Source organism: Akebia trifoliata, chromosome 4 (assembly GCF_017979445.1).
Source record: "Akebia trifoliata isolate Shusen 1 chromosome 4, ASM1797944v1, whole genome shotgun sequence".
Lineage (NCBI taxonomy): Eukaryota > Viridiplantae > Streptophyta > Magnoliopsida > Ranunculales > Lardizabalaceae > Akebia > Akebia trifoliata.
In genome coordinates this window covers 4,513,542-4,531,700 of record NC_141378.1, presented here as the reverse complement: position 1 = coordinate 4,531,700, position 18,159 = coordinate 4,513,542, and the positions used below count along the sequence as shown (strand labels likewise).

Sequence of the window (18,159 nt, the reverse complement as noted above, 5' to 3'; positions counted from 1 at the left end):
ATTAACGGGAGTTCAACTTGGATCGGATTTTTATTTTATTAAAATCGATCTTCTTCAACCTTTCTTATAACCCTATTTTATTCTTTGAGATTTGACTGTTAAAAAATAAAATTTTGAACAAAGATAAAATCATTTGTTTTGCCCTATCTGAGTTGAATCATTTGGATAAAAATTAATTTACCCAAAATTTTATTAAATAAATTTTTTATTTAGTCCAAAAGAATTTATTTAATCTGTTAAACATATCAAATTATTTTGAGAGAATAATTTTAACAAGGGTAAAATCTTAGCAGCTAGTCGCTTATTCGAAGAATTTTGTGACCGAATATCCTCTCACATTGTATGCTGCAAAAAAACTGTAAATTTGGATAACTGCAAGATTTTGTGGTGCGGAGTTTCGTAAAATTTTATAATGATATTTAGTTCAGAAAAAATGTGTAGGTCGAAGCTGGACTGTAAAAAAGAATTGCAATAAACATAATCGATCTCTCAATTAAATTTTGGTCGATCCAACAATTGTTAGTCTCTCTCAACAATAGTTATCTGAGAGAGAGAAGGGCTTTTGCTTAAAACTCATAGTTTCAATTGGCAATGTCACTACATGATATATAAGAAGAAAATTTGCAGAAAAACTGCTTCAGGTGTAACCATTGACACAACAACTACACAGAAGTGAAACAACTAGTCTTTGGATTCCAAAAAGATTTAAACAAATACTTTTGCATCATCCCAGACTTCCAACATTGGCAAAAACAAACATTTTTGTCTATCTGTACAGGATTATGCCTCAATACGCTGCTACCAACATCCAGGTATCACTTTACTACCTCAACTTCTCAGTCCATTTATTTCCATCTTGTCTTTTTCTATGTGAAGATAACTCAAACAACACTGAATGCCGTCTGTAATGTAGATGAGAAACGGGATGCAATAGTCTGCGAGGCGAATGCTTGAATCTGATTCTTGGCATCTGGAGCAACACAAGATGAGGTTCCAAACATCGGGTTAAAGCATAATATAATGAATCGGGATAGATAATTAATGCTACAAAATCACTGATATTTGCAAGGCTTTCTGAATTAAAGGACGACAGAAACAATGAACATAAAAAACAGTAAATTTTATGTAAATTTAAACAATGGGTGACACATGAATTATCTTAAACAGCTTTATGGGGATTACCAAAGAAATCTGTTGTTCAAACTTAAAACTATAGATTGGAGCAGTTACTTGGACTTGATTTTACGCATGACTAATGCTAGACACCTAGACCAATTTGTCTGATATTGTACTCAGGAATTTTAGAACTTGATATATAGCTTCTTGTGAGAACCAAAATATTATCACTACACGTAGTACGCATATATTGTAGTATAATGATCGTGTCCAAGGCTGGCAAGAGGTTTTATGACTGTCAATGCATGAGACACACAAAACACAGTTAATGTAAGTGCATGTGTCATGCAATGTTAAGTAGGTGGGTGCTCTGACATTATGTGATTAAAAATACAAATTTCTGGCCTTCTGAAATGGTTTGAACAGAAAAATCTCATACCTTTGCGGCACTTAGTGAAGCCAACAATATTCGCAATGCTAAGGCTCAAACAAACTCCTACAACTAGGAGATAATCAGCTTGAAACCTTACAAGCGAAAATATTCCAAGGAAGATCCAAGCAACTGCCTGCATTGTGAGAAACCAGCTATCTTAGAAATAAATACATTATACCCATAATGAAGATCACAAAACATTGTATGGCTTAATTTTAATAATAGTTTGTACCAACATTACTTGGGTGAAGTAGAAATATTGTTCAATAGATCATATATGTACTTAAAAGTGCACAAAAGGGTCCGACACAGGTATGAATCCCATTTTGAAGTGGTGAGTAAAAAAGAAATTAGCACACAGGTATACATATATATATATAAAGGCACTAAACGGAAGCCGTCGTTGTCATCATTGAAGCCTTAACCCAAAGATTAGGGATCAGCTACCTAAGTAATAGTGGGAAAAATAGATAAGGAGGATTGTTTAAAAGATCCAATGCTAAACTCGATATAATCAAACTATGGTTTTAAAAAACTGACTAGTTTGGAGGGTATCTCAAATGAGCATTCAGGATTCAGAATGCATGTCCTTTTCATCTCACCCATACATTTTCCAATGTGAAAAACAACCCTTTCAATACAAGGGAAATGCAAATGGAATTTTCACTTGTCACATACATCTTCATCATCATTTATGACATATATTTACTATTATAATGGGAGAAGGCAGAGGAGTAGTATGGTTAGACATCAAAGCTTGAAAGACCAAAAAATGCCCCCACATTTACAATTTTTGTTATAGATCCCCACATTTACATTTAACCTTACTATTATCAAGGTCATTTTTTAAAAACAAAAAAAAAATTACAATTCCATGACCTTGTGACCAAGTTAGTTTTCTTCAAAATCTGTGGGGTATTTGGTTCAGATTACAGAACCTGATTCTTGATTTTGATTATGGATTGTAAATCCAAAACTCGTTTGAACATCATTGTTTTTGAGAACTGACCTTATGGAAAAAATTATCCAACTCCACATCTTGAGGTTGAAAATGAAAGAAAATATTTATCCTAGATATTGAAGATAATGGATTTTAGAGATAAAAATTCAAGGGCTTTTGGAAAGAAGTTGAAAAAGATGCCATTTAGGTCATTTAATAATAGTTTTCAAGAGAATTCTACATTTAAGGGGCATCCCTAAATAACCCAAATAAATATGATGGTTTTGTATTTTATATCAAAAACTATTATTATTATTATTATTATTATTAAATCTGCTGCACGATCGACACATAGTCCGAGTTGGGCCAAATAATGAAATCCATATGGCCAAGCCTAGTCTGCACATATTTATGTCGATATACGAAAAGAACCTGGCCAGCTTGCATATTTCATATATAAATATATATAATATATAAGTAATCGGTTGGGAGACGTGCTGGACATGCAAACCTGAACCCGACCCTACACATTTTCTTTTTGATAACCAAGAAGTTTCATAACCTGCCCTAAACATAAATCAATCCTAGCTTGATACAATATCTAAACGGGCCTTGTTACACTCTAAACACAGTCCATGCTAGCCAAAGACTAGCCCACTGACAGTCCTATATAACCCTAGTGTGAGCCATGAAGACTGGGCCGACAAACCACAAATTAACTTGATGATGATTTATGGGTTATGGTCATTGAATTTGATCACTTTTGTAGTGTGGGTGGGCGAATATGAAAATAATTGCTCCCACCCATGGATGCATATGAAAAGAACAGAGTGATAAGGACACTTCTAATAAAGTGATAAGGATGAATACGAAAAGAAGCTCAAAGGAATGGAAAGAAAAATTTACTAATAGAAGCTCATCCCAGAAAAATTGACGCAATTTTAATTCTCAACTGCTGTTATTCTACTAAAATTGTGTCGGACTTGATCGTTGGAGACATTTTCAAGTGGGCCCTAGCCGGGGTTGCAGAAGTACAAAGGAGCAATAGCAGATGGGTAAGAGGATCAGGGAGACCGCATAAGGGATAAAGAACGAGATTTTATACCTCACTATCCATGTCACAATCACAATTCTAACAGAAGGGATTCCATAAAAGCAATTTTTTGAAAGCAAAGTGGTCTCAAATGAGCCCTCATTGTTTTAAGATATTTTTAAGTTCAATTCTCTTGAAGAAATTATTTTTGTGATTTTTTACTCTCAATCTTTTTAATTTACATTAGCAGATCTTCTTAACATCCATTGTAATTGATTATGTGTGCTACACGACATGTTGGAAAAAAACACAGGACGAAGCTTACGAAGGTTACATGTTAAGATCAATGTATGATACAAACAAAACAGGTATATTATTAACCAAAAAAGAATTGGCAAGTTGTAAAATCTTTTGAAATTAATGTATCATGTTGATTATATATTTTGTATAATGAGTAGGAAAAAAAAAAAAAGAAACGTAATAAAGGTTCATTGTATGAGATAAACAAAGAAAATAAACTATTGATGACAAAAAAATTTGGCAAGTTTTAAAATCTTTTAGATTTAATGTACCATATTAATTATGAGTGTTGTACCTTTTGATCGGGAAAAAAAATAGGAAACTTAACTATATTTTACATGTTTGGTTCAAAGTATGACACAAATAAAAAATAGATTATTAATAGAAAAAAAATTTGACAAGTTGTTACATCTTTTATAATTAATGTATCATATTTGTCTCCTTAAAATTCCAAGGAAAAACTTTTCTGTATAAATTCCACCTAGGGTTGTAGAATCAAGCATTGTATTCTTGAGGTCTTTGTTTGATATCTTAGTCCTTTCTTATTATTTGGGGTTCAACATGTGTTTGCACTTGTTATGGAAATCCTGATCGTTGTTCTTGGCATTTCATATTTGAAACCCAAGCTCACTATCACTTGGGGATAAACTTACTTGAAGAAAGAATCAAGGAGATTGGTGGAGATAGAATTTGGAGGGGTATCTCAAAGGAACATTCAGAATTCAGAAGGCATGTCCTTTTTAAGGTGGGGAAAAGGGATAGAGTCTTATGGTGGAAGGCTACTTGTACTTTACGTAAGACAACCTTCCTCATATTGGACCCTTCGGGCCCATTTGCCCTAATATTTCTAGTTTTTTTGTTTATCATAATCGACAATGTAGAATGTTAACAATATGTCATTACTCAATTTTTATCTGCATATTTTATGGATTATTCTTCCAATAATTATGTTCTATTTATTTTTATTTTTTCCATGAACGTCCATAGATGACTGGATTGAACTAGTTTCTAGCATAAAAGAATTAGTTGTATGGCATGGGCATGTGCATAATACATCCAACCAATTTACTTACTGTAAGGTAAAGTGTCCACCAGAAGAGCCACGAATCCTTCTTGTTCATCCGAGCCAACGACTATGAACAAAGAATAAGCATCAAACATGAGTTGTAGGCAATACTATAAATAAAAAACTACGTAACAATCAAGCACATCTTTCCCAGTAAAGTTTAGAATATATAAAAGAAAAAAAGGGGAAAATGTACATAAATACCCAAAAGAATAGTTACCTCTTGGTCAAGGCATTCAAATTTCCACACACTCTCACCGAGGTCATTTATTTCATTCCACCACCTCAAACCAACCAAGATACGACCACTAACATTCTTGACTACCCAAAAATCCAGAGAAGCAAGAAGCACGGTAACCACGAAAATGATGACAAAACTATTAAAGAAAAGTGCTGATAGAATGTAAAATGCCAAAGCTGCAGCCTGTAAGCATCCAAAAGCAGCAAATTACATGCTAAAATAAGTAATATCAATACAAAACTTGTATTTTTCAGAATGATGAAATACTGGACCTTGAAAAGCACGTGGAAGAAACATGTCTTTGGGTTAGCGTAATTTTCCCCTGCAGGCTGCACATGGAAAGTAAAATTCAAATCACTTGACAATAAAAGAAATTGAATTGAAAGCACAATTAGACTGGAGTCTGTTTGGGGTTCAGTCACAACTTCAATTTATCCAAAAATATAGATTTTTCTAACGTGCTGGCCAAACACCCAACTGCCAGTTTGAAAGTTTTAGTTCATGTTTTTTCTTCTTAAATATATATTGATCACCATCTACAGGTCGAAAATGTGAGTATACACAACACAATGAATCATCATCAAATACTTTTTACTTCTTATTAACGTACCAAGAAAGATTTGAGATCTACAATCATGTAATGTGAACAGAAATTCGATGTTATGTATGTGAATTTTATCCCAGCCATGGAGTCATGATGAACTGACTCAAAAAAGGAAAAAAAAAAAAACCCAAACATACTCAGCTGACATGACATGCGCACAGAACCATAGATTTCCTCAAGATACACAAGGAAAAATCTATGGTTTTGTGCACACTCCACGCTAATTGAGTAGATTTGAATATATTCTTTTAAATCAGTTTATCATTATTCTATGAACATAGACAGCTAAATCTAGAGAGAGGTGTACAAGGGTTTCAGGGCTCAGGTTTAGGATTAAAACATGAGTGTTCTTTCTTGTATTGTTCTTCTTTGATTCTCGTAGTGAAAAAAGAAGATTGGATCACATCCCTTGGACATAAACTTCAAATTCGAATCATAAAAATCTTGGTATTCTTTTGATTTGATCTTTACCCACTTTATCTTCTTTTTTTCTTACGTCGTTTTAAAAAAGATAAGTCCATAAAAGCGAAATTCAACATAATAACGACATAGTTTGTGATAAAAATCATTCAAATTCAGAACAAAATGCGAAACAAAATCGTTTCCAAATGCAGATCTACTAACCGATAACTCCAATTCAACGAAGTATCATCCATTAGCCAACAATTAGAGATAATTGTTATTAAGAGCAATATTTAGTGCTTAAATCCCTAAATCGAGCCAAAAATGGAGACTGACGGATAAAATTTCTCATATTAAGAGAGAAATGACAAACAACAAATACATCATGAAATTGGAAGAAAAAAGACATGCTGTTCAGAGATTTAGGGCTTTTTAGCGAGATTTTACCTGATTTAGATCCATATCGAGAGGTGAAGAGTTCTGCTATCGATTTCTCTTTTAGATCTTAAATTTCATGCAGAAATGAGGAGATCAGCGTCTTTGCCTCAGCGTTTCATCTCAAAAAATAAAATACCCAAATTTTCGTAGACAGGTAATTAGCCCTTAAGTTACTTAAGACCTCGATTGGTCGTGAGGAGACCCAAAGAGCGGTCTATTGTCTTAATGTTCACCAATTTGACAAGTCTTGGAGCAGACAAAGCGATAGGCTAATTAATATTTTGTGGGAGCGATTACTTGCACCCACCGTCTGTGATCAAGTGCTTCACCCATTCACCTTATAAAAGTTAACTATTGTAAAAGATACACTCTATTGCCACACCGACTTTTACTAAGAGCACCCTCAATTCACGTGATATTCCAAAAAGAATTTGGGTGAAATCTCCATTTCATGCATTGAATATGATGAAATTCCGAGTTTGGTATACTATTCATTTTATTCCCAAAACATGTGTTTTGGTATGTCATGCTAGGTTTTTTTTTTTTAAGCATAGTTCAATTGGTAAACCTGTCGACATTTGAAGTTTATAACTTTGTAGAATCATATATTTAGTATTTTCTTTGGGGGGGGATATGTTACGATATGTGGAAATTGTTGGTACTAGCCAAGACGGAGTAATGTTCATCATTTGACTCTAATTAGCTTTTCTTAGTGGTGTATATATATATATATATATATATATTTGGTAAAAGAGTGTAATCTGTAACTGCAAATTTTCTCTTCATAGTGGAAACAATGTGATCCATAGGTGTAACTCAATCTTGAGAGAACAATGTAAAAATCCATGTGTTTGTGTATGTAAAATTAGCATGATCTGTGGACATACCTCGATTTTAAGGGAACAACGTAAAAAGCTATATATATCATGTGTGATTGCATCTTACTTTACTTTTCTTTGTTTATTGTTCTTAGAACGATTTCTCTTCCCAATATGATCCTACTATAATACATGTGAACAAACTTGGTATGCCCCTACTAGTTTTGACTTATCCTACTAATCAAAAGTCTAATGACTCGTATTGTTCAGTAGGACAAGCCTGAACATTCAGTATGTTCATACTAAATCTACTCTTATGAATTCTATCATGTCGTATTTAACGGCTATTTCGACAATTTAAAATATTTCGACTGACTTGTTGTCTTGTACTACCAATCGATGGGAGAGACTTGAAACCTAAACTAACATAAAAGAAATTTTAATTCTTAGGTACACATTATATGTTTATTACTAATAAATAATAAGCCATATCAACGGCAAGATGTAATGATGCCAATTAATTGTCATCGACATGGGATGAGTGAAAATATAGCTAAGTTATGAATCATGGTGGTGTTTTTTCAACACACACTTTATAACGATTTAGTAAGTGGTGGAGTATAGGTAGAACAAAAGGAAATGAATGGCTCTCTAATAGCATTACGTTATTTATCTACTTTTTTGGAAGTTGATTCCACCACAATATTTGTGAATTTGCCTGTCAAATGAATCGAAGCCATTGATTGAACAATCTTTTACATAGAAATTAAAAATAAGGGGAAATTACTTAATAGTTATTGACGTTAACTTTTCTTTCAATTTGGTCATTGATTTTTGTGGGTTATCAAAATAGTCCATTTAGTAAATCCTTCTTTTCAAAACAATCATTGAACCTCATTCTAGACATTTATCATGATTGAAATGTTAGAATTGCCCTAATCATTCAAACTCACTATTTTCATCCCTAAAAATTAGATTTTTAACATCTCAATTGAGTTTTGGAGACTTTATTCCACTGAAAAAGAGTTGAGAAGGAAAAAATAAGTTATTTTAAAGAGTTTTAAAAATATATATATAAAAAATTAGGATTTTTCAATTATTTTACTTTGTTTTTTGAAAAACTCGATCAATATGGTTCTTTTGGTTCAAAATCATCTATACAAGTTATTATGTCAAGTTTGAAGTCGGTCTTTCTGATGTATTTTAGTTAGAAAAACTTAAAAAATAAATAAATAAAAACGAATGAATTTTATAGCATTGCAATTGATAATTTTTATTTTTATTATTGAAGTTGACATTTTATTTAATTATTGCATAACTCAATAATAATTAAAATTAGTGAGTTTGATAATAAATAAAATTGATGAGGTCGACAATAATTATTGTTGATTCCACCCCAATGTTTGAGAATTTGCTTGTCAAGGGGGTGGAAGCCCTTAAATAAAAAATAAAGATAAAAGTGATACAAAGTTTATAAACATGGGACAATAGTTGGATTTTTTTGACACGTGGCATGGATGGGCCTGCAAAAACTTTCTTGCATGATGTCATAATCCACCAACCCTTTCTTGTGTAGGCTGCTAATATTGTCTGCAAAAACTTTCAACAAGACAAAATTTCTCCTAACAATATTATTAATGACAGTTCTATCCTTCCGATCAGCTCTCAAAAGTTGTTGAGAATTGAAACTTGAGCATGTGAAACAGTGAGAGGTTATGAAGTGTTCATGGGTGAGCAAACGCCACGCCTTCAGCGGTAAATCTATTTAAGTCCATTTCTTCTGCAAGAAGAAGACAGAGAGAGAGAGAGAGAGAATGGCAGAAGAATCCAATCTAACGGTCGAGATTAACAATCTCAGATTCACATATCCAGGAATCGACGGCTACCCTCCACCTGGATCCACTCCTTTGATCGAATCCTTCTCTTTGTCTCTCAATTCTGGAGAGCGTTGTCTTCTTGTCGGATCTAATGGCGCTGGTTCGATCTCTATGGTTTTAATTACTTTTTTTTTTTTTTTTTTTAATTATTTAGGTTTGTTGTTGATGTTGATCTGACCTCTAATGGTGCAGGGAAAACGACGATTCTGAAGATATTAGGAGGAAAACACATGGTGGATCCCTCCATGGTTTTGGTTCTTGGGAGATCGGCTTTCCACGACACTGGTTTGACTTCGTCTGGTGATCTCTGCTATCTTGGTGGAGAGGTTCGCCCTTTTATTTATTATTTATAATTATTTCGTTTAAATTATTACTGTGCTTATTTCTTGATTTTTTTTTTTTTTTTTTTTTAAACTTCTGTAGCAAATAAGAATTCTTGGGTTCGAAGTAGAATATGCATAGTTATTGGAAAACCAGTTTAAATGGCATCTATTGTCTTAAAAACATGAATGACTTTGTTAGGATTCTTCACAATTGACTTTGTTTTTAGGACTCATCTCATAATTTAGAAGGTTTAGTTGGAAAATGCTGAAGTGACATTGAAATTGACATCGATTCACACATTGCTGACGTGAGGTAAGCACAGAACCATAGATGCTTTTCTCCTGTACATACATCCACATCAGCAATGTGTGAATTGATATCAATTTCAATGTCACTTTAGCATTTGTTTCTATGATAGTATATAGAAGGAAAATGTTGAATTGACTTCCTTCGACACTGCACTGACGTGGCCGTGTGCAGAGAACCTTAGATTTTTTTTTCCTTATATCTCGAGGAAGAAAATATGGTTCTCTCTGCACACTGCCACATCAGCAGAGTGTCGAAGGAAGTCAGTTTAGAATTAGAACATGGTTTTAATTTTAAATATTGTCCGAGACCGAGATGACTTATCTCTTGCTCGGATATACAAAGTGTCTCAACATTCACATCATCTCACGAGATAAACAAGATGTCTCGGACAATATCTTGAAAAAATTGGCCGAGTCAACTGGGATTTTATAGATTTTGATAAAATAATTAATTTCTTTTGGAATTTAAATATTTATTATATAAATAAAAGATGATTTTATTTCTAAACATCTTATAATCTACTTTATTTATTAAAGGGTTTGTCTCGTCCAAAACGAGTTGACTCATCCGAGACAAACTTGGTATCATCCATGGACGAGATGAGACGTCAAACCGAGTTTTGAAACCATGGTTTAGAACCACTCTATATATGAGTCATGCTAGAGCAACTGCGCAAGTCACTACGTTCAACATTGAGCTGACATAAGGTGTGCATAGAACCATAGATGGTTTTCCTCGAGATTTGAGTGATTAGCTCTTGGATGTAGAACCCTGGGCTCCTCTATTGAGTGACGTCAACCCGTGTTGTTGCTTGTTTGGTTCTTGAACCCATCAATGGGAAACTCATCTGTCTATCCTTCACTAGGAAACCCATCTTGGACACTCCTTTTTTATTTATTTATGAAAGTTTATTTGTAACTAAGCTGGTCATGCTAAATGCGTGACATTATTTTGCAGTGGAGGCGAGATGTTGCTTTTGCTGGGTTTGACGTTCCAATACAGATGGATATTTCTGCGGAGAAAATGCTATTTGGGGTTTCGGGTATTAATCCTGAAAGGAGAGCTGAACTCATAAAGGTACAGTAGGAATATGGCCGTCCTTTGAAATGGAGATTTCATATTTATGAGCTAAATGTAATGGGTGTTGTTAGTCTTTCCAGTTGTTTCCAAACATTAATTTTTGGGAAAAATTGAAAGATATACATTGTTGGAAATTCACTTGTGAATTCTCGTAGTTGGTAATGGGCAATTATTAGGTTCAACCATTGCCCGTTTAACTTAAAAGGGTATATAGTTTACCCGGTCATTAAGTATGATTTGATGAGTTGGTACCAAATCTATACGAAACAACTTGCCAACATGATGCACATATCCTTCCATCATCTACTGTTGTGACTGGCAATGCAAGCTTGATGCTCGACATGTGGAATTCTCAACGAGCAGAAGTATGAATGAAACAATAATTAGCCTCTATGGTATCATTTCTTTCCAATTATAAGAGGAATATTCACATGAGGCTTCTAGGGGATGACGTTGAGAACCTACCATCCGACAGGTCTCTTCGTCAGAGATCTCTCTTAAGCCATAAAAGTAAACTACCCATTCGAGTTAACCCAACAATTTGATCCATTGCATTCTTGTTTTTTTAGTGAAAACAAGGTCAAAATTAGCAACTACCCCCTCATATGTGTGCACTTTATTTGTTAAAGAGTGTCAATGGGCACCCAGTTATTTGAAATATCCAGACCTGATCATTTGGGATGGGCACCATCTTTTTGGATCCAACAAATAATCAGATCATGTGGGTATCCTGAATACCCATTAGTATGGTTGAGCTTTGGTCCATCTTTTAGACTTAATCGGTAATCAGTCAGTCCTAGATATACTAGTGCTGGTGCTGGACCCAAATTCACTCTGTACTTCAACAACAAAGGCCTATGGTGGATTATTGGTCCTGACATGACCATTAATCATTGTGCATAAGTTAGGTGCAGATAAGATTATGACCATCACTTTCTGGAGATGCTGATTTGTAATTTGGTTTGTAGGTGTTAGATGTCGATTTATCATGGAGAATGCACAAGGTATCTGATGGTCAGAGAAGACGAGTACAAATTTGCATGGGCCTTCTCAAGCCATTTAAGGTCTCTTATTCATATTATCTTGATCTTTTAGTGGTAGATCGCAAGGTATATCTATTACTTATGCTTCTATCCCTTGTTTATGTAGGTTCTTCTTCTGGATGAGATTACCGTTGACCTTGACGTGCTAGCAAGGGCCAACCTTTTGAAGTTCCTTAAAAAAGAATGCACAGAACGAGGCGCCACAATTATATATGCGACTCACATATTTGATGGCCTTGATGACTGGCCATCTCACATTGTAATGCTCGAGTTCCCTTGATCTTTTGTACTATCTTTGGAAGTTTTAGATGGTTTCCATCCCTTCACTAATCCTGAAACTATGCCCGAGTTCCCAGGTTTATGTTGCTCGAGGGAAGTTGCAATTAGCAATGCCAATGGAGAAAGTAAAGGAAATCAGCAATTTGTCACTGATGGTAAGTTTTTTCCTTCTCTGGAGTCCAAACCCAGGTCTTCCGTCAAATGGAAATATGTCATCATGTAAAGCTCAGATTTTGTGAAACATAAATGCATCCTAATGCAGCTTATATTTGTCATTTAGGGTTCCCCTCATAGCTTTGAATTCTTTTTCTTTTAATTCGATTGACTTTCTTTGATTACTTCAAATATGGGGTTGTAACTAGTTGTCTTTGGAAAGTCTAGTCTCTTGGGCTTAGACCCATAGCTCAGTTGGTTTGACACATTGCAAAACAACTATGAGGGAGTGGGTTCAAGTCCAGCTTACCCATTAAATAGAAAAAAAAATTTACTCTCTTTATCTGCCACTGATATCTCTTTATCCAAATTTGAAATTGTAGAGAACAGTTGAGAGTTGGCTGAGGAAAGAAAGGGACGAGTATAGGCAGAGAAGGAAAGAGAGAAAAGCGAGTGGCCTTTCGGAATTTGAAACTCAAGTTGAGGGCAGTCGAGTGACTGGTGATCCTGCCCGTCGTGCAATGAACAATGGCTGGGCAGCGGGAAGGCTTCATTCCACCATAGCAGGCGAGGAAAATTTCTTCTTGAGCGCAAACAGCGTTCTTAGGCAATAGTGGATTTAGTCCACAACAAATACAAATATTATGTTTCAATTTTATAAGGTAATCAATTATTTTTGTTTTTGAAAATAACGAGAATCTCTCCAGTGAATTTGTTTGTAAGATTCCACACAAATAATACAAAATAACAACATTCCACACAACTAATGCAAACTCTCACAAAACAACATGTCAGGATTCTAGATTTCTCAAAATGCAGCACAACAACTTTGGGCAAATATGACCAATTTTCTTGGGGTTTTCACCAAGATATACAACTATTAATATGAAATATCATTGATAAAGATCACAAATAAAGAACTATTGATATGGAAAGAGAAGTCTCCATCTAAAAGGGGGACAAAAGGCTTAACCATGCGATCAGACTTTGTGCTAATGGAGTTTATATTAGAAAAAGCAAATTTGTTGGTGTTTTAATATAGTAAAAATGATGTTTGATGTCAAAAGTTTCATTTTAATTTTAATTTGTGGGTGTGTGTTCATCTTCTGTCCAACATTTGCTCAAGATGCTATTATTCTAGCAGAAGTCACAAAGGTTAGGTTATAAGATCGGGAAAAAAACAAAGAGAGATAGTTGATGGTTAATTTAGATAGCTGCTATTGACACCCCCCAATTTCTTAAAATATTTGTCCCCCAATTAAAGATTAAAACATACCGTTTAAACATAAAAAGGTCTGCCTCAAATCATTATCTTGAATTCACAAAAGTGTTAACAATTTCAGTAGTTATTTACAATCACGATTAGGTTTATGTAAAATTCTAAATCCAAAAAATAGAATTAACAATAATAATAATAATAATAAGAGAGAGATTCTATTGGCACCCCAATTCTTACTCATTCTCAATCATTCACTTATTTTCTTTATTTTTAACTGGGGTGTAATAAGTAAAAGTTAGGGTACCAATAGCAGCTCTCTTAATTTATAAGAATCCAATGGAACCAAGTTTTGTTTGGCTGGATAAAGATAGTGGTGTTTTCATCTTAAACATATAAATTGTTGATTTTTCAGTCTTCCCATTATGCCTTGCTATGGATCCGATAAGTTGATCACTTCCAATGGAATGACCCAAGAGAAAATTCATATATTTTATGATAAAATCCTGCAAAAACTTATTAAATTCCATCAAATATTTTATGAACAAAAAATATTACGAAGCGAGTTTGTTACTAACATTGTTTTAGAATCGGTGGAATCATGCCAAAAACAGACATTATTTTTTGAAACATCTACAACAAGAACTCTAGAGTGTGGGTGGTGTTATTTTGCCAATTTGACAATCCATGTGGGCCCAACAACAGTTTGTAAGTTAAGAACGCTAGTTAAATCTAAAGGAAAGCATAAAGGTCTTCGACGAACAGGGGTGGATATAGAGTGGGGGCTGTGAGGGCACTTGCCCCCACATAGAGTTTTCAAATTCTATGTGGGGACATGAGCAAAATCCTGGCTCTGTCCCTATCGGTGAAGTCAAAAACACCTTTTTTTTTTTTTATTTATTCCAATCACATAGGTAGGTGCATGGGACTAGCATTCCTATGATTTATTAATTAGGATCCTAAGGTGGGTGTGGGATAAATCAACCTAACCACTCGGGAGCGGAGCCAGGATTATCTTGTAGTGGGGACAAATTGTTGTTAATGATATAAAGAGCTTGAAAATGAATGGGTTTGAGGAGAAATTCAAAGATTTTTGTTTGAAGTTAAAGAAAATGATATTTAAGTCATTTCCACTTAGTATAGGAGAGAAGGTCCAAGTGAAGAGGCACTGTCATGTTCAAAAAAATTAAGGGGAGGGAGGTGGGTGAGTAGGGACAACATGCAGAGGGAGTGAGGGCAACTGGGGGCACGTAATTTGTTGAAAATATAAGGGACATCTCAAATTAAAGGATATTTAAGACCATTCAAAAAAGTTTTGTATTGCCAATTGCCCTCATAGGCTCCTCATTAGCTCCACCCCTGCTAACACTAAGTTAAGAACTTGGTGTCTTGAGGGTGACAAGCGATTATACCTTGCCACCTTGTTGGTATTTGCACCAAGACATCCAGTTGAGATGAATTAAAAAAGAGAAACATAATCAACGAAATAAGATAATTATGATTCCAAAAATCACTAAGAATATCATTATGATGATTATTAAACAAAGAGGTCCAATCAAATTAAAAATTCCAAGAAGGGGAAATAAATTCTGTAAAATCAAAAACTCAAATCATTCTATAAATAAGGATGTGCTTTACTAATTTCATAATGAATAATGATTTTCTAACACCCCCTAACGTGGCATGTATCAGAATCATAGATTATTTTTCTTGGGATACACAAGTGCACATATTTATGGGGATGTACAATTGTGTATTCTAAAAATAAAAATAAAAATCTATGGTTCTAACCCATGCAACGCCTGGGACGTATGGGGGCTTGTGACAAAGTGGGCGTAAGAAAATCATGACTCCTTCATAATTGGTCCCTTGTATGTTTTGCAAGTGAATTTTGTACCTTAATCGTTATAGTATCTTTGTTATGTACCACACCCAGGGGCGGATTTAGAATGGGGGCACTTGCCCCCATAAGAATTTTCAAACCTTCTTTGGAGTAATGAGCTATTGCAACAGATAATAATGGTGAATAAAGAAATATGCCGCTATTACTCTCCCAATTTGTTTTACAGTACTCTTAGTTGCCCCCACAAAACAGTTTCCATTGTTACGTTGCCCCCACACACAAAAAATTACAATCTTCGTTGCCCTCACAAAAAACTTCCACTCTTACATTGCCCCCACATGAGTTAAATCCTGGCTCCGCCCCTGGCCACACCCACAACTTGTGACCTTGAGGCACAAATCTCAAGGTGTGTGGATTTCTTAATACCCCCACCCACACATCGCGCACACACACACACATATAGAAAAGATATTCCCAACTAAAGTGAAATAAATTTGCATGTAATTAAATCTAAAAGACACAAACAACAAACACAATGCATCACAAATTAACGAAAATGACTAAATAGAAATATTCAAGATTTTAGTGCACCAATAAGCTCTTCTACTACTACTACTTTAGTTTCCTCCCTTGGTTTCCTTCACTTTCTTCTCCTCTTCTTGTTCTTCGATATCAAAGACGGAGACGGGATAAGATTTGGACAGACCAGCCAGAGCCTTGAACGTGATCTTCCCCGTCGGGTGTTCAGCGTAAATCTCATTAATATTGATCCAAATGGCGAGCTCCTTTGCCTTGACTCCAGTCAACTTTTTGATGCTATACTTCTTAATGTACCCATTGACTTCAGGAGCATAAGAAGCCACTTTTCCTGTGCTCTTAAACTTGTGTTCTTTCTTTGTCTTTCTTTTGAACCAAAAAAACCCAGTTTCCTTGATGAGCCCACTCTCTTCTATGTTGTCCAAGGGCAACAGCCCCCAGGGCAGTCCCATATCTTCAAGAAGACCCTTAACTTTCTCTCTACACATCTCAGCTCCATAAACAACTTCAGCCTTCCCCTTCATCTCTTCTGTTACTAGAGACATTTTTTTGGTTACTCTTCTAATTCTTGAGTGGTGCAAGGTGGGTGTGGTTTATATATAGTTGGGAGGCCATTAATCTTCTCTTCTTTTTTTTTAATTATTATACAAATATGCCCTTAATATTAATCAAGATCAAATGGTCGTACGACTGCAGCCATAAACCATTAGAAAATTGATTTTTTAGATATGGGTAGGGTTAAAGACACCCCAATTATTATCAAGGGCGCCCCCACATCATAACCAAATTATTTTTGTCTTACATAGGTTGAAAGTTTTGAAATGGGCTGATTTTTGTTGAGGATGATTTTTATATTGAGGAGATCACCCTCACACCCAAAAAAAAAAAAAAAAAAATCAGTCTATTTTGAAACCTCCAATCCCATCAAAAATGATTTACAAAAAAAAATAAACGATTTACGATTCTTCAACTTGTTTTAATGGGGTTAGAAGTTTGGAAATGAGGATGATTTTTGGTGAGGAGATCTCCTCGCCAAAAACCCATATAAGACAACAATTTGGCTTATGGTCTGAGGTGCCCTTAGTAATAATTGGGGTGATTATAATGCCACCTTTTAGATAAAATATGATTTGTGTGTTTTCGTGGGAGAAAGAAAACAATTTTGCCATTTTGAGTAGAAAAATATTATCCAACAATCCAATCTCTTGGAAAATGATTTTCTCATGTGCTGCTTAATTATCTACTTGAAGCAGTGGTAACATGGTAGTTTCTCATGTACCCAATGGGTATTTTGACAGTGCCTCCACTCCTCTTAAATGGTATGGTTGGAAGAACAGGAGGTTGGAGAAAAATTGAAGTTAGAGACATTATTTTGTTGAACCTTTATTACAAATGATAAATTCTAGAAAATTTTAAAGAATGTACAAACGCTATTGATTTTCTGACTCAAAATTTTTCACTCGGTCTGTACTCGACTGACATGGCAAGGGCACAAAATTGTTGATCGTTTTCCTTGTGCATCCCGAAAAAAAAGATCTATGATTGTGTGCTCTTAACATTGAAAAAATTTTAATAAAAAAATCACGACTCATGAATAATGTTTTTGGATTTCTTACCAAAACTACTCATCATCTTCAACTGCCTTAAAAATCATATCTTTTACTCCAGATTTGAATATTAAAGAAAATATGACTTTTTGATGATGAAGATGTCATTATGTTGGATGATTCACTTGTTTGGTAATATTTTGTTTTTCTAAAATTTTATTAAAATGATTCGTGCATTATAGATTCTAGAAATATAATCAATCTTGGAAGCATGGTTTACCTGAATCACTATTAATATTTGAAGAAGAAAGGTCCACATCATCAAACCATATACCAACCAGCCCTAGTAAATATCAGGAGTGGATCAACTCCCTATTTAAAGCGCCCATGTTTGTACTTTGAACCGCACTAAATGTCAGTATGGTTGCATAGAATTCATTTTCAAGGAAAATCGAATTTTTTTGAAAAAAATAATAATTCTAATGTTTGATTGCACATGCACTTGAGAAGATGTGGATGAGAGATTTATTTTTTAGTATTTTAGTTTTGAAAGTGGAATA

At 34.5% G+C, this 18,159-nt stretch overlaps 3 protein-coding genes across 3 annotated transcripts; 1 reads left to right on the top strand and 2 right to left on the bottom strand.

Moving 5' to 3' along the window:
* Nucleotides 1-669: 669 nt before the first annotated feature.
* On the bottom strand, nt 670-6,769 carry LOC147403147 (Golgi apparatus membrane protein-like protein ECHIDNA). Its single transcript, XM_086438625.1, has 6 exons — nt 6,583-6,769; nt 5,402-5,458; nt 5,109-5,312; nt 4,896-4,955; nt 1,556-1,682; nt 670-970 (listed from the first exon to the last, which is right to left on the bottom strand). Exons 1-6 carry the CDS (start codon nt 6,595-6,597, stop codon nt 882-884), a joined length of 552 nt encoding a protein of 183 aa, XP_086294751.1. The 5' UTR covers nt 6,598-6,769; the 3' UTR covers nt 670-881.
* Nucleotides 6,770-8,978: 2,209 nt separating this feature from the next.
* ABCI20 (non-intrinsic ABC protein 9) lies at nt 8,979-13,219 on the top strand. Its single transcript, XM_086438621.1, has 7 exons — nt 8,979-9,368; nt 9,461-9,594; nt 10,859-10,978; nt 11,950-12,045; nt 12,131-12,283; nt 12,381-12,458; nt 12,840-13,219. The coding sequence occupies exons 1-7, from the start codon at nt 9,206-9,208 to the stop codon at nt 13,068-13,070; spliced, it is 975 nt and encodes a 324-aa protein (XP_086294747.1). The 5' UTR covers nt 8,979-9,205; the 3' UTR covers nt 13,071-13,219.
* A 2,775-nt stretch (nt 13,220-15,994) lies between these two features.
* Nucleotides 15,995-16,628, bottom strand: LOC147403145 (uncharacterized). The gene has a single exon (XM_086438620.1). The coding sequence runs from the start codon at nt 16,595-16,597 to the stop codon at nt 16,133-16,135; it is 465 nt and encodes a 154-aa protein (XP_086294746.1). The 5' UTR covers nt 16,598-16,628; the 3' UTR covers nt 15,995-16,132.
* Nucleotides 16,629-18,159: the final 1,531 nt, after the last annotated feature.

Bases quoted from the DNA above. Each gene is read 5' to 3' on its own strand.
- LOC147403145 (XM_086438620.1), bottom strand. From the start codon at position 16,597: ATGTCTCTAGTAACAGAAGAGATGAAGGGGAAGGCTGAAGTTGTTTAT.
- ABCI20 (XM_086438621.1), top strand. From the start codon at position 9,206: ATGGCAGAAGAATCCAATCTAACGGTCGAGATTAACAATCTCAGATTC. The intron at 10,979-11,949 runs GTACAGTAGGAA...TTTGGTTTGTAG, and splicing joins GGAGAGCTGAACTCATAAAG to GTGTTAGATGTCGATTTATC. The intron at 12,046-12,130 runs GTCTCTTATTCA...TTGTTTATGTAG, and splicing joins GCCTTCTCAAGCCATTTAAG to GTTCTTCTTCTGGATGAGAT.
- LOC147403147 (XM_086438625.1), bottom strand. The intron at 4,956-5,108 runs GTAACTATTCTT...CTTTGTTCATAG, and splicing joins TTGAATGCCTTGACCAAGAG to TCGTTGGCTCGGATGAACAA. The intron at 971-1,555 runs GTATGAGATTTT...GTGTTGCTCCAG, and splicing joins CTTCACTAAGTGCCGCAAAG to ATGCCAAGAATCAGATTCAA.